The sequence below is a fragment of the Lissotriton helveticus genome, chromosome 11, assembly GCF_964261635.1.
Source record: "Lissotriton helveticus chromosome 11, aLisHel1.1, whole genome shotgun sequence".
NCBI lineage: Eukaryota > Metazoa > Chordata > Amphibia > Caudata > Salamandridae > Lissotriton > Lissotriton helveticus.
The window spans coordinates 606,139,864-606,165,781 of NC_136072.1; the positions used below are offsets into that span (position 1 = coordinate 606,139,864).

The 25,918-nt window shown below is 49.1% G+C and overlaps 1 protein-coding gene across 3 annotated transcripts in view; it reads left to right on the forward strand.

Moving 5' to 3' along the window:
- Positions 1-25,918, forward strand: part of U2SURP (U2 snRNP associated SURP domain containing) — an 878,864-nt gene that overhangs the window by 599,875 nt on the left and 253,071 nt on the right. For all 3 annotated transcript variants that reach the window (XM_078666425.1, XM_078666427.1, XM_078666426.1), the window contains one exon: positions 23,503-23,671. In XM_078666425.1, the coding sequence (XP_078522551.1) occupies positions 23,503-23,671 (169 nt within the window). The remainder of the gene's footprint in view (positions 1-23,502; positions 23,672-25,918) is intronic.

Here is a 25,918-nt window from a genome sequence, read left to right on the forward strand (position 1 = left end):
GTTGTACATAAGAAAATTGCTGTTTTCAACCCAGAGGCTAATGGCCAAGTCGAGCAAATTAACAAGGTAGTAAAGGAAGCCATTCAACTTTCTGTAAAGGGTGGTTTGAATTGGCATAATGCATTACAATCCATGTTGCTGTCTTATAGGCCTTCACCCAATTCTGTTACTTTAGTCAGTCCGTTTGAGCTTTTAAGAGGTCGCAAACCAAGCACTAGACTTACTCCATGGTGGTTAAAAAAAATCTTAATGATAGCTGCAATTTTTAGGTCGAGGACCGTAGGCTGCGCTTGCGCAGTCTCGGTCAGAGATTTAATGAGTCTTAGTACGGGGGCTTGAACCCGCCCCTCTCCTCCATTGGCTGGCCTTGTAAATGCTGGCCAGCCATTGGAGGAGAGGGGCGTCACTCTCTTTAAGCCCCGTCTTTTTCGGATTCGGGGGCGCGTTTTTTGCGTTCTTTCTCACCGTGACATCATCCGTCACTCAACAAAAAACAGGCCCCGATTCCGAAAATGTCGGAGCTTTGCGGCAGCCATTTCTGCCCGACCGCGTCCGGCCCTTGCATCCACCCGCTTGCTTCCACGAGCCCTCATTTCCGTTTACTGCCTGGTAGTTGTGCTCATTGCTCGAAGCCAACTTTGACTATACAGTGCTTGTCTGTAACCGCTAGGTGTGACTGCTTGCAACTCGCCGTACATCCTCAGGCACTTTGAAATGTATACGCTTGCAGTGCGGCGGTTGCTTTGTCCACATTGTCTCTACTTTGTTTGTACAATGAGTTGGATGTATTTAACGTGTCTTTCTTAACTGTGCATACTGTGAGTCTGACTTTACCGTGCGCTGTGAGGCAGCGCTAAGGACCGTACGCACATGCTCTGGCGGCAGAGAAAACAGTTGTAGGTATTGTATAAACTGGCGGATTATTGTCTCATGCAGCGTACCATGAGCCTCAAGTGTCTTTTTATGCTAAAAAAACATAAGTACAGAATTACAGGGAATGTTCCCTAAATACCACGATGGACATACGAAGTGTGCTCGGTGTGCGCAGCCAGCAGGTATCAGAGCGAAGTTGGAGCGTTACAGCCAGGGAGAGATGCAGTGGTCCTGCCGGTGCCTCTGTCTGTTGCGCACTGGCGGGGGGGAGGTGTAATGTGCGTGTTGGAGTAGGAGAGCTTTCCGTGTTGAGTGTGAAGTGTGCGCGGCCCGTGTGCGCCACGGTTGGTGTCTGGCAAGAGCCTGCGTGCACGGAGGGAACAGCCTGCGGCCGGGAGGGGAGGTGCTAAATTAGAGCGATGAATGCGCCCTTTGATTCTGGCCTTCCTGAGGCTGGTGGCACAGAACGCAGCTCCGAGGGTAGGAAGTGCCAACCAGATGCTGGGTTCACCTCCGCAGATGTACGGTAGTACAGGAGAGGCGCACAGACGGGACTTTGAAGGCAGGGTAAACTGGGGACGGACTGTACTAGCCTGCTGCCGTCTAAGCACAGGCCTCACCATATATGTGCACTCAACACGTGTTCTCTTGTGAAAACAGTTTCGCTGCTAGCTCTGCTACCTGTGCTAAAACGTATTGTGTGTGGAATATCCCGAGCCATCCCGTGGTGCAATTGCTCCAACTCACCCCAATACAGTATCGCCTCATTGGTGGGCCCACATGCTAACTTTGGCATGACACTGGAAGCCTCCGGCAAGTATAAAACTTCCGACCCTCACATACCATGACACTTGTAGTGCTCTCCCCTTTACACCTTAAATCCTTTTAAGAGCAGTTCAGTTTGTATATCATTCATCTCAAACTCTTATTTATTTATTTTATTTAGCGCATTTATCGGTTTTTGTTATGCACGGGGAGATTAACTGATTTCCCTAGAATCACAGGAAAATGAGGCCATGCCAATACTCGAACCTGGTTCCCCAGTTCCAAAGACCGCAGCTCAGACCATTGCACCTTATCCTCTGTTGCCATCCTGCCCCATGGGCTGCCGATTGCACTCACTGCAATGAAAATGCAGTCACCGCAATGAAAACGTGCTTCAACGCCTCGCCAGGGGATAGTAAGTGCTGCACTAGGATTGGCTGGGGTGCTCCTAATACTCCAATGCTAGATGACTTTATACATTGGTAGTACCGCCCACTCCCAGGCGACTACTGGAATACATTGAGCCTTGAGATTTTCTGTTAAACGTGACCCGGAAGTGCTAAAATTACGGACAAATGACATCAGTTGAAGATTAGCTATAACGAGTGGATAAATACATGGTTGGTTCGCCTAAGTAGCGGACGGTTGGTGGTCGTATTTGGGATCCGCTTTCCTTGTTTCGAGTGACACGTTCTTTTCCGATCCCTGCGCAATTTGTGCAGGGATCGGAATTACAAGTTTTGTGGTAATTACCTGATAATCTGCCATTTTCCTTGGGTAAAAATTGGCATCTATAACCTGCCCAATAATTACTGGTACATGCATATTTTGATATGTGAAACACTAAATTCGGCATGTTTAGCCTCGTTTAAAGAACACAACTTTAAATCGGTTTGTTCCAGCTTGTAATAGCCATGGAAAGGAATGTGGATCTGCCCCTTACGGACACCAACTGCTGGAGTCGGTATCAAAGGGTCGCCTCTTCCGCGCTTTCCAAGAAGCAGACTCAGTTATAGGTGAGACTCTGTGTGGGTGGCTCTGTGTGTGTGTGTGTGTGTGTGTGTGTGGGTGGCTTTGTGTGTGGGTGGCTTTGTGTGTGGGTGGCTTTGTGTGTGTGTGTGGGTGGCTTTGTGTGTGTGTGTGGGTGGCTCTGTGTGTGTGTGTGGGTGGCTCTGTGTGTGTGGGTGGCTCTGTGTGTGTGTGTGTGGGTGGCTGTGTGTGTGTGTGGGTGGCTCTGTGTGTGTGGGTGGCTCTGTGTGTGGGTGGCTCTGTGTGGATAGCTTTTTTTTTGTAGGTGGCTCTATGTGTGGGTGGCTCTGTCTGTGTGAGGGTGGCTCTGTGTAGGTGGCTGTGTGTGTGTGGGTGGCTCTATGTGAATGACTGTGGGTGGCTCTGTGTGGGTGGCTCTGTATGTGTGTGTGGGTGGCTTTGTGTGTGTGGCTCTGTGGGTGTAAATGCACTAGGTCATGCATTTGCGAGCGATTAAGCTATTGGCATTTTAAATGACAATGCCATTTATTTAACGATTAAGCTATTGGCAATGTAAATGACAATGCCATTTATTTAGGATTTTAAAAAAAACACAAAAAAATGTCATGAGCAATGCCAATAGCTCTACCTTTAATAATGCCGAGACCATTGCATTGTAAATGCTTGTTCTAAGATTGATTACGATTTGGTTCGTAGTAGGGTAAATGCATACAAAGAAGAAATGAAAAGAAAAATGGAAAAGAAACAAGGGTTTGTGAGTAAACAAGTAATTTCAATTGGTGATTTGGTTCGCATAAAAAAAAGAGGGAGTTTTAAAAGGAGCTCCGGTTTGGTCACAAACTAAAAGGGTTGTGGAAGTTTTCAAGCATGCTGTTAGGATAGAAGGAGTAAGTGAATGGAATTTGAATAGGGTCTCTATATTTAAAGGAAAGAGGGTTTCTGAATGCAATGGTGACAGCAATGTATTTTTAGATATCAAATTAGACAATGATGATTGTCTTGCATCTAACGTTTCTTGTGATATTTCAAAAAGAAGCGTTAGAGCCCATCACTTACCTATAAGGTACAAACACTTTGTTATGAATTAAATAACAATAGAAAAGGAACATGCCATAAATGTAGTTAATTATTTATATTCATGTTATTCAAGATGTGTACATATTATTGTATTTATTATTTAATTATTGTTGTTTTGGTTCATTTATAAAGGGGGAAGGTGTGTTGGATTATGCAATGTGCTGTTCGGTATGTGATAGACACGACACGAGATGACATGACATGTTGTCTCGTGTCTGTATCGTGCCGTGTAAAGAACGCTTAGGCACAGAGTGTGCATCTTTCGAAGGTGGGGGTTGGAAGGACGGGAGATTGGAATGTCAATTGATGATTTACTGCAAACTTGTGAAGACCTGAAGAGACATTAAACCCATCCTGGCTCTTTGATTTGTCTAAATTGGTTTTTCTTGAGTGTGTCATTTGACTCTGTGTGTACAATTAATGCTTAATACTACCCTCTGATAAGCCTGAACTGTTCACCCACACTACCACAAAGAGAGCTTTTGGGATTATGAATTTCAGCCCTGTAAGTCAGTAAGGGTCATCTGGACTTTCTACATAGTGTACCTCATTTTGGTACACTGCATAAAAAGCCAGTTTACTACAGGGCCATAATATGAACTTTACTATGCTATTGCGCAGTCGCGGTGGCTTGCAGCGAATCCCAATCCTTAAGAGGCTTGCGTTATCCGGGTCTTAACAGGACATTCTAGACTGGCTTATGGGTCCTCAATATTGTGCGCAGCAGGTGGGACACCTTGCCAGGGTGGCTAAACACTGCTGGAACATATATGTGATACTGCGACACGACCCAGTGCAGTATGCCCCCACCCTGCTACTGTGGGTGCATTAGCAGGATTGCTAAAAGTCACGGTATAGACGCATGCATGAAGGTGAGTGTCTTGCATTGGGGGACCTATATGAGCACCAACTCTTGATGTCCTATCAGGCTCTAAGGGAGAGGTATGAGATTTATGAGGGCTAGTATTTGACGCACACTACCTTGGTAGAGGCTATTGGGGTTATATGGGGGGCGGAGCGTGCCGAACCAGCCACATCCTCAGCACTACAGATGTTGTTGGGGGGCTGTCTTGGTAGACGCTCAACCACGCTGCCCTGCAGCAGATTGTTGGGAACTTCATATACCACTGCTTCAGGCCGTAGGGGATAAATGGGCTTGGTCTCTCTCCCTAAAGCTGGCGGACAGTTACTGGACCCATACTCTGACACAGGTGCAAGGTGTCTCTAGGAACTTCTGCCTGAAAAACACCTAATTCAACAATGTCCACCAGACATACCTGACTCCGATACATCTTCATTGTATCTTACTGGGTGTTTCTTAAAAAATGTCCCCGATCCACCTGTCTCGAGGCTGACTTTTATCATATGGTATCGAACTGCCTGGAGATTGGCTACTAATGGGGGGGACGTTGTTCAGACTCTGTCTGACGTCATGGGCTGCCCTCTGCAGTGCGATCTGCTTCACTGCCTCCTTGGGCTGGTCACTTGGATGTGCAAGAATAGATAGATATGTTGTCAGGTTCCTCGACTTCTTGTTCATTCTCCTGAAGCCTTGTATAGCCATGGTTTGGAAGTCTGCTGTATGCTATTGCTATCACTCTGGTTGAAAGTTCTTCTTGAATGGGCAACTGTTGAGACAATTACATGGAGATCGATGTCCTTGTAGAGGGGGGTGCTGCCCTTACTGGATGGGTAGGATGCCTATATCGACAAATTGTAGGCCAAGACAGGCAAGAGGCCCCACCTGAAAGCTGGGTGCTTGTTAGCAGGCACCAGCTGGCCTTCCGAGGTTGGTTTGGTAGCTGCCCATATATCCAACATACTCCAATGCTTATCTTTGCTGCCCTGTAGGACGTCTTGTGTACACTGATATCTTATTTTTTACATTTGGCTGTGTTGCCATAATACTGCTCCTTCCTGCAGGCACCTGCACCCTCCCAAGGGCTCTAAGTGGTCTCTCTCCCCACTGCTGCCCATACCAGGCCTGGTAAATGGGAGAGAGATTCTTTGGTATTTCAGCTGCCGAACTGAGTACAATCTAGGCATTTCGGACATTTGTGCATCTATATTGCTCCATTCTGAGCTCTTTGAATAGGATGCCTGACATTGTAACAACATGTATATTGTTCTGATTATGTGAACCTGCAGTCTAACAGCATTTTTGTGTTAGCTATGATGTTTGCTCAAGTACCCAAAAATGTAATAAAAGCTACTTGAAAAGAAAATGTATCCACCAAGAAACTGGAGATGGTTTGCTTGGCTACACAAGACTAGTCCCAGTACCCAAAAATAAGAGTAACCTCTAACCTAGTATTCAGGAGCAGCTGCTGCCTTGGCTTAAAACGCTTTAATTCCTCATTAGAGGTAGTAAGCACTATACAAATACAATTACGGTATACCCAACGGAAATGCAATATGTGAACAGGGGTGGAAAAGGGTATAGTGGATTCCCTGATCCTGTACAGCGGAAAAAGTTAGAATTTGTTTATGGCTCAAGTTAAGGATTGACTCTGCAGAACAGATAACTGTTAAGTAGAACACCCAGGCAGATGCATTAGGTATCATTGGAAAATATGCTGTGTCCTGTTTCAGTGCTACCTTCAATATTTTTTACTTTACTGTGTGGCCATCACTCTACCAATGAGCCTTCACAATTAAACATTTCAAGCATTATTCTGTAGCTAAGCTCCAACCTCTTCTGTAATATGAGCTACTTAAGTTCAATGAAAATCATCTCTACCTACTAATATCTGAAAGAAACAGGTTAGTATTAGATTCCTTACCTTAGAATATCCCCAGGCGTCAGTCTGGATCCGGAAACTTTTGCGTAGCAGTACCCCTGCGCGTCGGTAGGCGTCGTCTGCAGGCGTCCCCTGCGGCTCCGCGTCGTCGGCGTCGTGCGCCGTGATGACGTCGCTGGAGTATATAGACGCCGCCTCCGCGCGCTGACGTCAGTTCTTCTTTTTTCCGCGCCAGTTAGCGCAGATCCGAAGAGCAGTACTCCGGTCTTTTGACCAAGTGTTTGTAAAACTAATTCTTTCTACGGTGCCGGTAGGATGCCTGGGTTTAAGAGCTGCGACGAGTGCAACCGCATGATGTCGGTCACCGACCACCATCGACTCTGCCTCCGGTGTCTGGGCGCGGACCACGACGTGGAGTCCTGCGTCGACTGTCGGGCCTTGACTGGAAAAGCTAGGCGGGAGCGGTCCCGCAAGCTTCTCGAGCTCCGGGTGTCGGCCCCGCGTCGAGAGCGGTCCCGGTCCGGTCGGAGGTCGAGGGAGCGGTCGAGGGAACGTTCGCGGAGCCGCCATGGGCGCTCCGGGAGTCGCCACCATTCCTCCGGCTCGTCAGGTAAGCACAAGAAGTCGGGGCGTCGCCATCGCACCCCCGACTCCCCCCGACGCCCGCGTGATGCGGCCGGGGGCTCGGGTGGCCCCACCCCCGCGGCCCCGCGTGGGTCGCCGACGCCGTCTACCCCATACCCGTCGGTCCCTGGGGAAGGCGTGTCGCGTGAGGAGATCGAGGCCTTCCTCATTGCTATGAGGGCGAGGTCTCCTCCGGCGGGGCCTTCGGCGCCTGCGGGCCCGTCGGTCCCGTCTGGGGGCCCGAGCGGTTCGGGTGCTCCTGCCCCGGCGCCGCCGGTGGCTCCGGCCCCGGCGCCGCTGGTTCCCTCTGGTTCGTCGCCGGCTGGTCTTCCGGCCTCTCCGGCGTCGGTTCCTGTGGGCCAACCCGTGGTACCGCCCCCGCGTGGTGCAGCGACTCCGCCGTCGGCTCCGGCCGGCGTCGGGTCCCCGGCACCGGCGCCGCGCGGCGCCACCCCCCTTTCCTCCCCGACTCCGGACGCGGAGTCGGACCGGCGTCGGCCGACGCCGGATCCGACGCCGATGGGGCCCGTTGACCCCGATGTCTATATCGTCGACCCAGAATATGGGTATGATGAAGATGAGTATGGAGAGGGTTGGGAGGGGTCTGAGGACCCTCTATCCCGTGCCTGCCAGTATGATGTGGACTGGGTAGGTGATCTGGGTGATGCCAGTGGCCTGGACGAGTCGCCCAACCCTGGGTTTGTCTCTCCGTCCCCTGTGGCGTCTGAGGCAGGTGCTGCCTATTCGGTGGTCCTGATGAGGGCTGCCAAGGCCTTGCACCTTGAGCTCCCCGTCGCGAAGGTCAAACCGAACATTCTGACAGAAGTGTTTAAACCGCAGTCATGCCCCCAGGAGCCTCTGCTGCCGTTTAATGAGGCCCTGTCGGATGTCCTTTTGGGCACCTGGTCCAGGCCCGCTTCTGGTGCGCCGGTTGACCGGAATGTCGCAAGGCGTCACCGTCCATGCTCGGACGACCCTGCCTTTTTATCCACCCATCCCTCCCCGGAGAGTCTGGTGATCCAGGCCTCCACTTCGCAGTCCGCATTTCCGTCGGCTCCGCCCGATAGGGAATCAAAGCGGTATGACCAATTTGGTAAAAAGGTCTTTTCCTCTTTGAGCGCTGGACTGCGGTCTTGTAATACCGCGTGCCTCTTGGGCCGCTACACCCACTCCCTGTGGGATACGGTCGAGGAGTGTCTGCCGCAATGTCCCCAGGAGGTGCGGGACAAGCTCACCCGGGCCTTAGTTGAAGGCCGGGATGCGGCGCGGTACTCGATCCGTTGTGGTCTCGACACGACCGACTCGCTGGGACGGGCGATGTCCACAACGGTGGCGATTCGTCGCCATGCTTGGCTGAGATCTGCCAACTTCTCGCCAGACGTCCAAAATTCACTCATGGACATGCCATTTGGTGGCAGTCGCCTGTTTGGTGACAAAGCGGACCACGCGCTGGAGCGCTTCAAGGACTCCAGGGTCACGGCCAAGTCCTTGGGTCTTTCGACCCAGCGCCAGCAGACGGGTTCGTTTCGGCCCTTTCGTGGCCAAGGGAGGGGAGGTCCCACACGTGCTGCCAGCCACGCGACGCAGAACGCTCCCCAGCGCGGTGGCGGCCGTGGTTTCCGCCGTGGTGGCGGTAGAGGCCAGCGGCGTGGTCAGTCCACGCCTCCCTCCGCTGCTGCATCCAAGCCTTCCTAGTCCGAGCTTTCGGGCTCACGTGACGCCAGTGGGTGGCAGGGTTCGCCATCACCACTCCCGCTGGCGCGCGATAACATCGGACAGGTGGGTGCTGCAGCTTGTCCGAAGGGGCTATGCCCTCCCCTTCGAGTCCACTCCTCCAGCCATGCCACCGCAGAACCACCGTGTGTCGGGGGACCACTTGACACTTCTGCAGGAGGAAGTTACGGCCCTCTTGGCCAAGGGGGCCATCGAGCGCGTTCCTGGGCCAGAAGTAGGGTGTGGTTGCTACTCCCACTACTTTCTGGTACCCAAGAAGGACAAGGGAGGCCTGCGTCCTATCTTGGATCTACGGAACGTCAACGGCTTCCTCCGGAAGGAGAAGTTCAAGATGTTGACTTTGGCTCAGGTCTTGGCTGCTCTAGACCCACAAGACTGGATGGTAGCGTTGGACTTGCAGGATGCGTATTTTCACATCCCCGTCCTGCCGGCCCACCGGCGTTACCTGCGGTTCACGGTAGGCCACGAGCACTTTCAGTTTATCGTGCTCCCATTCGGCCTTACCAGCGCCCCACGGGTGTTCACGAAAGTGATGGCGGTGGTCGCAGCTCATCTGCGCCGGTTAGGGGTTTCGGTCTTCCCCTACCTCGACGACTGGCTGTTGAAGGCGGGCTCGCCCCAGACAGTCGTCCACCACCTTCAGATGACGGCAGACCTCCTGCACGAGCTGGGGTTTTCCATCAATGTGCCGAAATCACACCTGTGTCCCTCTCAAAAGCTCCTTTTCATCGGAGCGGTTCTCGACTCGGCGCAGTTTCGGGTTTATCCCCCGGAACGGCGGGTCCGGGATATTCAGGCTCTGATTCCCATCTTTCAGCCGTTATCCCGGGTTTCGGTCAGGTTGACGCTGCGGCTTCTGGGGCTGATGGCCTCCTGCATCCTTCTGGTGCATCACGCCAGATGGCGGATGCGGGCTCTGCAGTGGGACCTGAAGTTTCAGTGGGCCCAGCATCAGGGCAACCTATCCGACCATGTCCTGATCTCGGAGGGCACTGCGAGACAGTTGCAGTGGTGGCTTACGGACCGCGATTGGGTCAGGGGCAGATCCCTCTCCCTTCCCCAACCGGAGCACGTGGTTGTGACGGACGCGTCCCTCCAAGGCTGGGGTGGCCACTTGGGAGAGGCGGAGATCAGAGGCCTCTGGTCTCCGGCGGAGTCCCGGCTCCATATCAACATGTTGGAGCTGCGGGCGATTCGCCTAGCACTGAAGGCATTCCTCCCCTTTGTCAACGGGAGTGTGGTGCAGGTGTTCACGGACAACACCACCGCCATGTGGTACTGCAACAAACAGGGCGGTGTGGGGTCGTGGACCCTTTGCCAGGAGGCTCTGCGCCTCTGGCAATGGCTGGAACGTCAGGGCGTGACTCTGACGGTTCAACACCTGGCAGGTTCTCTGAACGCCAGGGCGGACGAACTCAGCCGTCGGTGCTCGGTGGATCACGAATGGCGTCTGAACTCGGATGTGGTGAGAGGCCTCTTTCAGCAATGGGGAGAGCCTTGGTTAGATCTATTCGCCACAGAAGAGAACGCGCAATGTCATCAGTTCTGCGCGTTGGAGTTTCCAAGACGGCACTCGCTCGGCGACGCCTTTCGGCGCGAGTGGAGTTGCGGTCTGTTGTACGCCTTTCCGCCTATACCACTTCTGCCCAGAGTGCTGAAGAAGATCAGGCGCGACCGGGCCCAAGTTATCCTTGTGGCTCCGGACTGGGCTCGAAGGTACTGGTATCCCGAGCTCCTCAGCATGACAGTCGGTCCCTCGATCCGCCTGCCCCTTCAGGAGGACCTTCTGTCGCAGCAGCAGGGGACGGTCCTCCACCCGAACCTGTCCAGTCTCCACCTCCATGCGTGGAGATTGAGCGGCGACAGTTGAGGCCATTTGACTTGCCTCCTGAAGTCTGTGATGTCATTCTGGCAGCCAGGCGTCCCTCCACAAAGTCGGTATACGCCTGCCGGTGGAACAGATTTGTGGCATGGTGCACAGCAAAGGCTGTGGATCCCCTTTCTGCCCCTCTGTCTGAGGTTCTCCTCTTCCTCCTTTCCCTTGCCCAGCAGGGCTCTGCTCTGGGCACTATCAAGGGCTATCTTTCTGCCCTTTCCGCCTTCTTGAGGCTACCTGATCAGCCATCTTTGTTCAAGTCCCCTATTGTGTTACGATTCTTGAAGGGCATCACGCACATGTATCCCCCAACTCCGTTCGTGATGCCTCAGTGGGACTTGAACCTGGTTTTGACTTTCCTGATGTGCGCTCCCTTTGAGCCCCTTCATTCCTGTCCTCTCCGTCTTCTCACCTTAAAGACGGCCTTCCTGGTAGCCATCACCTCTGCCAGGAGAGTGAGTGAGCTCCAGGCTCTTTCTATTCAACCTCCTTTCTTGTCTGTTCATCCTGATCAGGTGGTTCTTCGGACTAGACCTTCTTTCCTGCCCAAGGTAGTCTCTGCTTTTCACATTGGGCAGTCCATCACCTTGCCCTCCTTCTTCCCGCCTCCGCATCCTTCAAAGGATGAAGAGCGGCTCCATCGTCTGGACCCAAAACGTGCGCTTTCATTCTATATGGATCGCACACGCCAGTTCCGGGTGGATGACCAACTGTTTGTTGGCTACGTGGGTGAGAAGAAGGGAAGGGCGGTACAGAAACGGACCATCTCTCGGTGGGTCGTCCTGTGCATCAAAGCATGCTACTCTTTGGCTCGGAAGGAGCCTCCTGTTGGGCTGAGGGCCCATTCCACTCGGGCCACGGCGGCTACTACTGCCCTGGGCCGGGGAGTCCCTTTGCAGGACATTTGCCAGGCGGCCACGTGGGCCTCGCTGCACACCTTTGCGAGGCACTACTGCCTGGACAGTCAAGTCCGGAGGGATGGCTTCTTTGGCCGTTCGGTCCTCCAGGACTTTCTGATGTAGGTTGTATTGGTTCGCAGACCCACCACCGGGGTTGGTATTGCTGGGGTATCTATTCTAAGGTAAGGAATCTAATACTAACCTGTTTCTTTCAGATGAACAAGTTACTTACCTTCGGTAACGATATATCTGTAAGAAACAGTAGTTAGTATTAGATTCCTTACCGCCCCACCCGTCCTGCGAACTGATACCTAGGGTTAAGGACATCCCTTTCAGGGCCCTAGTTTTCAAATGGCACCAGTGTTGGTTCTCACATGGCTCTGCGTGTTCTGGCGCGGAAAAGCTGTGTGCAAAGAACTGACGTCAGCGCGCGGAGGCGGCGTCTATATACTCCAGCGACGTCATCACGGCGCACGACGCCGACGACGCGGAGCCGCAGGGGACGCCTGCAGACGACGCCTACCGACGCGCAGGGGTACTGCTACGCAAAAGTTTCCGGATCCAGACTGACGCCTGGGGATATTCTAAGGTAAGGAATCTAATACTAACTATTGTTTCTTACAGATATATCGTTACCGAAGGTAAGTAACTTGTTCATTATGACCACATCACACAAGATTACATTTGTTTCCACCTGTGCTAGATTACCAAAAATAATTATATCAGTGCAGCATTACCAGCAGCAAAGTAAATATGCTTTGTCAGTTTAGGTAACGAATAACATCCATAGCTGCAATGCCTGTGATGCCAAGTTATTATATTTGTAATAAGTCTCCCCAACGCTGAACGATTTATCACTCAAGTGTCGGCTTTAAATGAGATGTGAAATTAAACATTTTCCTCTCAAATATCCACTTTTCAATATTGCATTACTTATATTACCGCAACTAAGCAAAAGCTTCTAATTTAGTAGCCTGGTCTTCACTCAAGACATCTGCTTAAGGTAATTGGAGAACTACCAGTAGCTCACATGCTATTCGTTTGAGAATTGTGCTCTGGCTCCTGTATTAGAGAAGTTTGCCTTGTAAAATGTCTGTTGGATACACCGACTGCAGATTCCTCTCCTTTAGAATGTTTTCAGGTGCCAGACTATTATCAAATGAATTTTCAGGAACGTTCCAGTGTGCCAATAGGCAGAGCTGTGTGGCTTCGAGGTGACTCTACACTGCCCTGAAAGTGATCAAATGGAGTGCCACCATTGCATGCTGATGTAGGTTCCTTTCCTTCCGTGCCTTACAAAGCGGATTTGGTACTCCATTCTCAACTTGCCAGTTTTCTGACGACTCCAAAATTTGCCTCAGTGTACCAGGGATGATGCCTTATCTAAAAACAACAGCATTAAACAGTGCTGCGACTGCAGGAAGTAGATGTCAGCAATGTTCCTGTATGACATGTCTTTGGTGCTTTGGATCTGATCACTACTCCAAGAAGTGTGGTAAATGTGCCCTCATACAGCTGAAGGGGATCTGGGGTGGAAGGTTAAGCTGTCACCAAATATAAGATCTTGCAAATCTTCTAGTAAGTTAAAGTTGCACCATAAACGCAAGAAGGCTATGCAGGACACAATCCTGCCACTCAAAAACAGGGGAGATGGTGCAAGGCATAAATTGATTTATCATTCCCCACAAGCGCCTTCTGACTCTTGTCTGCACCCAGAGCTTGTCCTGGTGTGCCCAGAATTTTCTGGGCCGTTGACTACCCCGCTGCAAACCGCTAACTTTAAAGAGGCCATGCTGCAGCTTTTTCAGTTGCATTTGGTTCTCTCTAGCTGCCTTCAGGTCCCATAAAGTCTCAAGAGGCTCCAGTTGAACTTCCTCCATCATGCCCTTCCTTGGTACCAACTGACCCAATGCAGGCCTGTTCACTAACACAATTTGTTGTATAAACCTAATCACATGGGTCCTGGTAAAGAGGAACTATCACACAGTGAGCCGAAAGCCTTTGCATATAACAGGTTTCCAGCTCGGGTGTGAATCTACTTTGCACAGCGGTGCTCCAATTCTAAACCTCTCCAAGACATGGGGGGGTGGCAGGTAGGAGCGGGCATCCAAAGTCCCGCCCGCCATATCCTCTCCTCTCTTATTAAGCCATGACCCCTTCTCTACATGATAACACCATTAAAATGAACTTACGGTTGGCAGGTGTGCACATAGACCCCTTCCTAGGCTCGTACCAATGCCATTTCAGACTTCTGCCATGCCCCTTCATCAATGCCATTCTCTTCTGTTGATGCAACAATGTTAACTACACCTGCGCGAGCCATGGACATGACTCTGGTCTCTTACCCAGTGCTGACTTGACCCCTACATCTCTTCAATCAGATAACAAGGGTCTCGCCCCTGCAGAGTTAGTGGTGTAGTTTAGGGTTATGTGAGACCCCATGCAGAATGTAAACCAAAATCTTGTGATTTTGACCTCTCTGATGTATCTATGTAATAGTCTGGGTTTCTAATTGTTACTTCTAACTGCTGATTCTTCCGTTTGTGAAATCTCAAGACTTCAGACTGGATCTGGAAACGTTTTCATCAGTATCTCTGCGCGTTGACATGCAGCATCCTGCTGCTCTGTGCCGATGTTCTGCTCTGGAATTGACATGCTGACCTACATATAGTTACCACCCATGCACCCTTACGTCAGTTCCTTTCTTTCCCCTCTTTTAAATGCGGATCCAGAGCTTCTCCCTGTTCTTTTGCCAGACGTTTTAGTCAAGCTGTATGTAGCTAAGCACAAGAAGCCTCCACGCCGTGATCGGTCAAGGTCAAAATGAAGTTGTTCCTGTGGCAGGTCCAGAGAGAGTGTGAGGGCGACGGTGTGCCTCTTAGTCTTGCTCCTGATCTCCATTGGAGTCTATTTAGTCTCTGCTTGTGATGCATCTCGACTTTCCAGGTCCGTTAGTGACGTGTCAGGAAGTTGGAGAATTCAGGGAGGCTGTGCTGTGGATCGTCTGTACTTTACCGGCTCCCTGTGATGCACCTTCTGGCACAACGGAATCACACAGTCCTCCAGTCGGACTTCCACTGGCGGGACCGCCATCAGCACGGTCTGTGTCTCTTGCACCCACATCAGATCCAACACCGGTTTGGATGTCCGCTTCTGTTGCAACCCCATCCCCTGCATTGATCCTGCTAGCATTCTTGGTGATGCCAGATAACGATAGACAGCCTGTAGTGCTATCTGACTCCGAGCTAAATCAACATCGACCAAAGTCGCACCCTGTGCCTACCAGCAAGTAATCTCTTGTCAATCCATCTGACTGTGATGCCTTGCCATTACCACACGGTAGGGCCCAGACTTTAAATATTTTATTTGGCATTGCTTCTGAAAACAACAAATATGATGACATAAATGATTATGTTCCCCAATATGATGACCGCTAATGTGAAGAACTGCAGAATGCCAGTGGGCTTGAAACTTTGCCTGATGCTTGCCTTGTTTCAACCTAGGGTCCTGCTGTAGAGGAAAGGTCTTCTGATGCTGTTGTGATGCGAAGGGTAGCTAAAGTATTGGACCTAAAATTGCCAACCATTGAAGTGGAAGGCAGTTTTTTAACGAAATGTTGCAACCAGGCCAGGCTCCCACTGAGCTAATCTTCGCATTCTTGAGGCACTTACTCATTCACTTTTGGGCATCACGGTCAAGCCCAGTTCAGGGCCACCTGTCAATAGACAAATGGCTGTCTCCATCACCCAGTCTGCTCTGGCGACTCTGCGTTTCTTACACAACATCCCATGCCAGAGAGTCTGGTAGTTCAAGCATTCACCAGCAGGGTTAATTTGAATGCCAAGGTCCAAACAAGTAGATACTTTTGGCATAGGAATTTTCTCCTCCATGAGCCTTGCTCTAAGTTCAGTCCGTAACAGTCTCATTGGCTGTTATTCCCAAGTCCTTAGGTATAGAGTGGCTCGATTTTTAGTGCTGTTCCTGATGACCTTCGGGCATCTCTCATGCTTGCTTTTCAGGACAGTCACATTGTTCTGAAACTTGTATTAGATTCAAAACTGGGCACAACTGTTTGTCTAGGATGTGCCATGGGTACATCTGTGGCTCTGTTGTCATGCATGGATAACGTCCATCCATTCTTAATGGACATACTATTTGACGGATCTCATCTTTTTGGGGATAAAGTAATAGATCTCATCTTTTTGGGGATAAGGTAGACTCTTCCTTGGAGTGCTTTAAAGAGGGTACAGCCGTGGCAAGTTCCTTAGGCCTCACTGCTCCCACAAGACAATTCCTCCTGCAATTTCGATCTCTTTGTGGCTATGGTAGAGGTCTGGTTACACCATACCCCTCCTCCAGTACACTAGGCTTTTCAACGCTTTTGTGGCAGAAGCCACGGTTCCCAGAGGCCATGCGGACGGCAGTGACAGTGTGCTGCTCAGTCCCCCGCGCTACCAGTGGTCGCAACCACAAATCCACTTTACTGTGTAATTGCTGACACACAGCCACTTTCTTAGTCAGGATCTGATATTTCCACCAAGGGTTGGCAGGCCATCCCGACAAACATCTGTGTCCTACTAATTGTCAGCGGCATTGCACCGTCCATCTCCTTCAGGGTGGCTTATGGAGGACTGCTTGTCCTCCTTATGACAGGAATTGCAGGCCCTTTTGGCCGAAGGGGCCATAGACTGTTTCGGCCATAGATGTAGGAACTCTGTGTTACTCCCCCTACTTCCTTGTGCTCCAAAAGTAAGTAGACCTTGGTTCTATTTTAGATATTCGCCCTCCCAACACCTTCTTGTGTAAGGACAAATGTAAGATGTTTATGCTAGGCCGTGTCTTGCAATGGACTCTGTAGACTGGATGATGGCATTGGACATGCAGGATGCTACCTGCAGTTCACGGTGGGCCAATAGAATTTTCAGTTCACTGTGCTCCCCTTTGGACTCGCCAGCACACCTTGTGTGTTCCCGATATTGGTGGCTGTAGTCACAGCACATCTACTGGGCTGGGGAGCCAGTCTTCCACCCACCCTTAACGACGGGCTGTTAAAGGAGAGCTCGCCACAGGCAGTTGTCAACCACCTACAGATGACGTCAAACCAGCTAACATTACTGGGGTTCACTATCACTGACACAGTCAAACCTAACTCCTTCTCAGGCGCTCTCCCTTTCACCAGGGCCATTCTAGATGCGGTACGGTTTCAAGCTTTTCCCCCCGGAGTGGAGAGTTCAGGACATTCAGGCTGTGATCCATATGTTTCACTGGATGTCTCTGGCGCTGCTGGGATTGTTGGCCTCCTGCATCATGCTGGTGTCACTTGTCAGATGGGCGGGTGGGCGGGGTGCACAAGAAGCAGTGGTCCAAACGCACTTCGACTTTATCTTGTTAATCGAAAACTGGTGAGAGGAGTGGGGAACATTGACGTTCTAGGCATGGTTCTTCAGAGCAGTCACCAGGCCCAACTCTACTCCTCCCCTGTTTCCGGGAGCTGGAGTCACCCCCACTCAAATCCATTTTACGAGGCCATGTGTTGAGTATTTGAGTGGGCCGACCCCTTTGGAGCACTTTCAGGCCTTGTGGGGTCGGAGGAGGCCGCCCCATCAGGTTCCTTGTCGACGGCTCCGGTGGGGTCTCATGGATCCGATCCTGGATTGGCACCTGTCCCAATTTCAATGCTCCCAGTACCCATAGGCGGCCCCAGCCTCATTCTTATCCCTGATGACTTTGAGTCAGAACGGCGTTAGTCGATGCCAAATATGGCGCCAACAGAGCCCAGTGGCTCTAGGGCATTGCCTTAGCTTATTGTGGATCATACAGGTATAGGGAAAGAGTGGGAGGGGTTACTGGACCCTTTAGAACATCAGTTGTACACCCTTGATGAGACTTTGGACTGGTATGAGTAACTAGGAGAGGCCAGTGGACTGGATACCTCTCCAGATACTGGTTTGCTCCCTCCATTTACCGTGGCTATGGAGGAGGGAGCTTGTTGTGCAGTGGTGGGGAAGAGGACAGCGGAGGTACTTGACCTAGAACTATCTTCTGTTGTGGTCAATACCAACCTCATGACCGAAGTGCTTTAGCCTGGGCTTCCTCATCCAAACCCTTATTGCTCTTTATTGAAGCACTGACTGATGTTCTTCTAGGAACTTCATCAAGCCTAGCACAGGGGCTAATGTGAATGGGACAATTGCCTGCCGCCATCGCCCTGCCCCGAGTGATCCTAGTTTATTCTGCCAACACCCCACCTCTGAAAGCATGGTAGTCCAAACCTAGACTTCCCATTGCGTGTTCCATGCTGTTCCCTGGACATAGAATCGAAGAGGCTGAACACACTTGGGAAGAAGATGTTTTCTTCCGCCATCCTGGCATTGCGGTCAGTGAACGCTGCATGCCTTGTGGGCCATTACTCCCATACCCTATGGGAAACTGTTGCACAAGTGCTGCCGCAGGTCCCGGAGGAGGCCTGGGCCATCCCCTCCCAAGCAGTGACAGAGTGCACCATTAGGTGTGGTCGGGATAAGACTGACTCGCTGGGCAAAGCGGTTTTTATTGACGGTGGCCTAACTGCGCCACGCCTGGCTGCGAACATCTGGCTTTTCGGAGGATGTTCAGGCCAATCTCATGGACATAACCTTCGATGGGACTTGTCTCTTCAAAGAGAAGGCAGACTTGGTGCTGGAGCTCTTCAAGGACTCGCGGGCGATGATTAAATCCTTGGACCTCTCAGTGACACCTCACTACCAGTCTGCCTTGCACCTCTCTCATGGCTACGGAAGGGGCATGCCACCGGGTCAACCATATCCTGGCCACCATCCTGCGTAGGGTTCCCAAGTTATGCGAGGACGTAGACACAGTGCATAACTACCCCGTGGGAATGGTAGCCAGAAGTCGTCCGCCACCAAACCCCCAGCAGCTTCAGCCTCTAAGTCCTCTTAGTTTGGTTATGCAAGACCATGGGTGCCCAGTTTAAGGGAGAATTCAACCTCTTCTCCACTGCAGTCTATAACATTGGACAAATGGGTCTTTGAGATCATTCTGAGGGGGTTACTCCCCCCCTCCTTTTTCAATTCCCCCCTCCTTCCAACCCCCCACCATTACTGCCATCTCAAGATCATCTAATCTTGCTCCAAGAGAAAGTTACAACTCTGGCCAAGGTACCTTTAGAAAGGGTTCGGATATCAGAAGTAAGCAGCAGTTGTTTTTCCTGCTACTTTCTGATACCCAAGAAGGGTCTTCATCATATTCTAGACCTTCAAAGCGTCAGTCTCTTCCTCAAAAAGGAGAAATTAAAGATGCTTACTTTGTCTAAAGGAGATTGGCTAGTACTGTTGGACTTTCACATCCCCATCCAGCCTGCCCACAAGCGTTATTTGCAGGTCAAGGTATTCAATGAGCACTTTCAGTTCATTGTGCTACCCTTTGGCTTTGCCAGCGCCCTCAGGTGTTCACCAAGGTGATGGCAGTGGTCGCAGCTCATCTGTGCAGGTTAGGGGTTTCAGTCTTCCCCTACCCTGGCGATAGGTTGTTGAAGACGGCCTCACTCCATAGTGTCATCTTCCACTTCCATACTATGACTGATCTGCTGCATTTACTGGGGTTCACTATGAACGTGCTGGAGTAACACTTGACTACTTCTCAGACGCTCCCTTTCATTGGAGCTGTTCTGGACACAATGCAGTTTCAGGTTTATCCTCCTGAACAGTGAGTCCAGGATAATCAGGTTGTGGTACAGATGTCGCAGCCTCTATCCTGGATTTCGTTCAGAATGTCTGAGGCTGCTGGGCCTCATGGCCTGCTGCATCCTGTTGGTAATCATGCCAGGTGGCATATGCAGGTTCCACAGTGGGACCTGAAGTTCCAGTGGGTGCAGCATCAGGGGAATCTGTTTGAATTCATCCAGATCTCAGAGGGAACGGCAAAAGACCTGCAGTCACGAACCATGATTGGATCAAAGGCAAACTCCTCATTTCCCCAACCAGACCGGACGTCCGTGACAAATGCGTCACTCCTGGGATGTAGCGATACCAAAGGGGATGATGGACGAAGCGTTGGAGCAAATAAAACACTCACCCTCAGTCAAATGATCTGGGTTTAATCCATCATCATTCTTTAGCTCACTCCACCGCCCCAGTTCAGACATGGCCATATGCAAATCAGTCTTACCCTGTACCTCATGGGAACAGTCCAGCCCGAACTGCCAAGCCATGTCTTCCCTGGACCGGAAACAAGCATCCTGGGACCGGTTTCTGGCTAATCAGCCGTCATCTGCCAGGCTAGCTTGAATCCAGTGGCAAAGTGAGCAAGGGACCCAAGTCTTGGCATACCCTGCGAACTTAGGGCGAACAAAGCGAATATCATCCTGGGATGTGGCAGCTATCTGGTAGAGGTGGGAATCAGAGGACTCTGACCTTGGACAAAATCTGGACTCCATATCAACCTGCTGGAGCTCCTGGTGATCAGACTAGCATTGAAAACATTTCTTCCCTTTGTCAAGGGGAAGTTAGTGCAAGTGTTCACAGACAACACTACCACCATCTGCAACAAACAGGGTGAGGTGGAGTCATGGACCCTTTGTCAAGAGGCACTGAGTCTCTGGACATGGCTGGAACAGTATGGTATAACCTAGGTGGTTCAACACCTTGCAGGTTCTTTGAACACCAGGGTGGACAAACTAAGGCGTCGATGTCTAGCGGATCACAAAAAGTGTCTCTCTTTGGAGGTGGCACAAGGACTTTTTCACCTCCTTGCACATTTGAGTTTCCAAGGCGGATATCACTCAGACATGCTTTTCGTCGTGAGCAGAGCTCAGGCCTCCTGTATGCTTTTCCACCCATACTGCTTATGCCCAGAGTTCTCAAGAAGATGAACGACCAGGCCCAAGTCATTCTTGTGGCTCTGGGCAGGGCACGGAGAGTTTAGTATTATGAGCTTCTTCAAATGAGCATCGATCATGAAATCAGGCTTCTCCTTCGGGAGAATCTTCTGTCGCAGCAGCAGGAAAAGGTCCTCCACCCGAACCTGTCAACTCTCCATTTCCTTGAATGGAGATTGAAAGGCGACAGTTGTTAACTTTACAGACTTCAGGCGGAAGCTCAAACGCTATTTTGGCGGAGAGGCGGCCATTCACCAAAATAGTATATGACTGCCATTTCCCAAAAATTGGAAAATATTGTACAGAAAAGTCTATGATCCTCTTTCTTCCTCTGTTTCTGATATTCGTGTCTTCATTTTTTTTCCTTTCCCTGCAGGCCTGTGCTCTGGGCGCTCTAAAGGGTTATTTATTTGTCTGCTTTACTGCGGCTGCCTGATCAACCCTCTTTATTTGAGTCCCCGATTGTACATAGGTTTCTGCAAGGACTTATAGATATGTTTCCCCCTTTGCACTTCATCAATCCTCCGAGAGATCTGAACCTGGTTCTCACTTACCTCATGTGTCCTCCCTTTGAGCTGCTACACAATTGTCCCCTCTGGCTGCTTGCCATCAACAGAGCTTTTCAAGTGGCAGTAACATCTGCCCGGAGGCTTTATCATCCAAGCCGACCTATCTTATGGTATTTCCGGGCAAGGTGGTGCTTCACACCCAGGCCTCTTTCCTACCAAAAGTGGTGACCCCATTCCATTTGGGATAATCTGTCACCCTGCCCGTCTTTTATGCTCCTCCACATCCCTCTAAAGAGGAGGAGCAACTCCATCGTCTGGATTCAGAAGAGTGTTGTTGTTCTACCTTGACCGCACAATCGAGTTCCTGGTGGACGACCAACTGCTAGGTAGGAACTAAAAAAAGATTGGGCAGTTCAGAAACAAACCATTTTGCGCTGGCCCATTCTATGTATCGAGGTCCGCTACGTCCTGGCTAAAAAGCTGCATCCTGAGGGCTTAAGAGCCCGTCCACCAGAGGAAAAACTGCGACCACGGTGTTAGCTCATGGGGTTCCAGTCCTGGACATCTGCCAGGCAGCAACGTGGGCATCCCTGTATATGTTTGCCACACACGTCTGCCTGGACAGTCGGGTCTGCAGGGATGGGCGTTTCACCCGTTCGGTCCTGCAGGACTTCTTAGTATAGTCCATTTGTCTGCAGGGTGGTATGGTTTGGGTATTTATTCAAAGGTAAGGAATCTGCAACTAGACCCTATTAGATGAACAAGTTACTTACTTTCAGTAATGCATTATCTGGTAGAGACTATATCTAGCTGCAGAGTCCTTGCAGACCCACACATGCCTCCCCGCTCTGCGGACACATTTGTAGGGCTAGGGTTGTTTCCCCTCTCAGGACCCTAGTTTGGCACAGACTGGTCAGTTCACTTCATAGCTCTGCGCTCCTGACGTGGAAAGTTGTGAAAAATAACTGATGTCCGGGTCCCAGGGTGGCGACTATATTGGTGACCGCAACGTCACTTCCGGCACCAACGACAGCGCGCGGAACCAACTGAAGCCACCTGACATTGAGCAGGAGTACTGCTTATGCAAAAGTTTCCAGATCCAGTCTGATGCCTGCGAAATTCAACGGTAAGAAATCTGGAGTTAAATATTATCTCTACCATATAATGCATTACCCCATTGGACTTGAACTTAGTCCTTACATTAGTCATGTGCTCCCCTTTTGATCCTTTACTCAATTGTCTTATGAGACTTCTGATGTTAAAGACTTTCTGCTCCCCATAATATCGGATAGATGTATGAGCGAGCTTTAGGCTCCCTGTGTGAATCAATCTTGCACCACCTTCTTCCCTGATCAGTTGATCTTGAGGACCCGACCTTCCTTGCTATCGAAAGGGGTTTCCTTTTCTTGTTGGTCATGTCATTACCCTTCCGGCTGTCTTTGCGTCACCTCAACCCTCTAAGGAGGGAGAGAGACTTAATTATTTGGAACCCTAAAGTGCATTGCGGTTCTTTATCAATCGTAAAAAAAGAACACTTAGTGGACGATCTGCTCTTTGTAGGTTTTTTTCAGAGCAAAGAAGGGTAAAGCAATGCAAGAATTTACCATCTCCCAAGGGATTCTTCTCTGCATAAAGAACAGTTATACACTGGCGAAAAAGCAGGCCCCAGAAGGCTTACGGGCCCATCCACTAGTGCCAAAGCAGCTACCACTGCATTAGCAAACGGAATGCCTATCCTGGAGATCTATCAGGAAGCCATGTGGGCTAAGGTACACACTTTCATGAAGCACTACTTCCTCAACAGACAGCTTTATTAAGAGGGGTAGGGTGTTTTTGTTTGGGCCATTCCATAGAACCACCATCTTGGGAACTACTGCTTTGGTATCCATTTACAAGGTGAGGAATCTGCAGTGAGAAGTATCCACCAGTAGAACTTGTTAGCTTCAGTAACAATCTTTCTGGTGGATACTCTTATATGACCGCAGATTCCTCATCAACCCTCCCAGCTCCCAGTTCTGTTAACTTGGCTCTTTTCCATCTAAAAATGTCCCAATCTAGAGATATGCACAATGGTAATACCATTTTACCAATGGACTCTGGGTCTGAGGGAGTGGACAGCCTAAAAAGCTACTGGTGACTCTTGTGTGGTTCCAGTTATCACTTAGAGTGGAAAAACATTGCTGCAGAGCTGCACTGTGCCACCTACCAGCGTACAGAGATACTGCTGAAAGGCTTCTGAATCCAGTCTGATGCCTGGGGAATTTGCCGTGAGAGTATCCACCAAAAAGGATGTTACAGAAGGTAAGTAACTTGTTCAACACAGTTATAGAATTCTTTTTAGTTGACTTAAAAATATGGGTTTATCTGTGGCACATGTTAAATTGATAAATGCCTTGAAAGTTTAAGACGGTAGTTATTTTAAACCATGTTTCAACTCGCACAGTAATAAATCTAGGAATCTTAACACAGTCTTAAGGTATTATTTAAAGTTTTGGAAGAGTATCATACATAGACTTTAAGAGCCTAATTATTTCTACAGACAAAAGGAAGAAGGTCAAGATGATGAGAAAGACGATGATTCTCAGAGTTCTAAATCTGACGAGCAGTACTATTCCATTCCTCTCAAAGAAGATATGAATGAAACCAAATCCTACATCAAGTTTACAGAAATGATTGAAGAGAAGCGTGCCAAACTCCGGGAGATCGAGGTGAATATTGAAATAAATTGCTCTGCTTAAGTTTATCGGCTGTTGGGAAAAACGACATTTCCCAGAATGTACAGCACTTAAAAGTCTATATAATATAATGCATCTGTCTAACTTAGAGTCTAATGCAAATATGCAAACATTTTTAGAAAACTGACTTTGGTATGGAAGCTCTTACTAAGGTCCTGAAATGTATTAAAAGTGAAAGCTTGTATATTTTATATTGAACGTGTAAAATGTATTCAGACATTTGTTGAACAAATAGCAGTGAGCTCGAAAAGACCTGGGAAATTTCTCACTGAAGTGACCGCTTACTGCTGACGACGTGTTCTTTTTAAACAGAACTCAACAAAGTCTCATACCAAATTAACTGGAGTGAATTGAATATAGTAATATTTATACACACACATGCACACAAAGGACTTGATATTGCCTAGGCCATGAGTCTTTTAGGGTCTGTGGTTTGTGTTTTTTTCCCCAAAACGATTGTAGAGGTTTTTCTTTTTATAAGAATAGGTAAAAGCAAACATTCAGTTTTTTTTGTTATGCTCAGTGATTGAAGGAGCCCATCGAAACATACCGTACCCAATTAAATTGACACTACTTTCAACTCCTGGGACATCCTTTCCTCTGATATCATGAGCCAACTCATGCTATGAAGCATGAAACTCAAGCTTGAGCACATATACCTTTTCTAGCTAACAAGCTACATTTGTGTTGTACTTATTCCTGCTGCTCAGCCTAGAATGTATCATGTGAGAGCCTGTTAGAATGTTGCGTGTGTAAGACGGTCAGTTGGATGAGGGCTGAGTGGCAGGAGGCTGCTCCTGGTGGGGTTTTCCCGTTCATCTTCTTCATTTCATTTCATGAACTTTATTCAATTGTTATAAAAACATCATAAAAGTATACAGTTAAAAACATGACACATATGATATTACACAGGGAAAGTACATATCATGACATTACTTAATGGGTAAAACATGGACTAGCAGCAGTAGTTATAATAAATGTATTACTGGAAAACCATACTTTTTCTTGCAGTAATAGATTTTACAATGAAGGTTGCAGTAAAAAAACATAGATCTGGGCTAGCAAGTGAGAATAATAGTTTCATAGCATTTCCTGTAGTAAACACAGAATATTTTTTAAACAAAGGTTTAAGATAAAAAATACGCAGGGATTTATACAGGGGACAAATTAACAGAAAGTGCAAGGTACTTTGCTTAGTTAATCCGTCACATGGGCAAGGTGTGGCAGAATGGATTTTCATCATTGGAAATGCCACCAAATTATGTACAATCCCAAGTCTAAATCTTGAGAGGACAAATTGATGGGACCGTCTACTAATGACATTGAGGTACGTGGGTAACCCAAGTCCTTCAACTAAATTGGAAAAATAAAAAGCGTTGGTTGAGTAGTCTTGTGTTTCAGCTTTACGCTTATTAAATTTAGCTCTCAGAAATTCGCCTTTAACTTCCTGTTTGGATAGAGTAATTACACTTGCAGGATCTTTACATACATCCATATCATAAAGTTCACTGAAGGTAGAGATCACATACTTTAACCAAGGAATTGTGTAAACTTTATCCAAATACAAACAGTCTTTAATAATTTCCTTAGTAAAGTTTGTTTCGGCCTTGGTCCAGATAGATCTCCATACCATTAAGGGTCTCAATCCAATTAGGTCGGCTATGTAATCCATCCCTAGTTCTTTATGGGTAAGATCGGAAGATGCCGAGGGTGGAAGGCAAAGTAATCGTTTTAGGAATAAATTTTCCAATACTTGCAGGTCCCTTGGAGTCCAATATCCCCAAACCCCTGAACCGTATAGTGCTATTGAAGCACATCTGTGTCTATAAATATTTAACATATCGGGGATCCGTCGGCTTCCCAGTTTGGTAGCAAAACGGAACACACCTAGGGAAGCCTTCCCCACCCTTGCTTTAACATTATTTTGCTCTGGGGTCCAGGACCCTCAACTATTAAAGGTAATGCCCAGATAACAAAAATTATCTACAACCTCAATACGGTTTTCTTTAAAATGAAAAGGTTTAAGATGATTTACCTTCTTGCCGCATGCCATAATAAAAGTTTTGGAGTTGTTGATTTTGAGTTTCTTTATCTGTATAAAATCATAAAAACAGTTCATAAGCTTCTGGAGGCCTATTGGAGTTCTTGAGAGTAGAACAGTATCGTCGGCGTAAAGCAACACCGGAATAGGTTGGCCTCCTGCTTGCGGGGCGTCTGCCT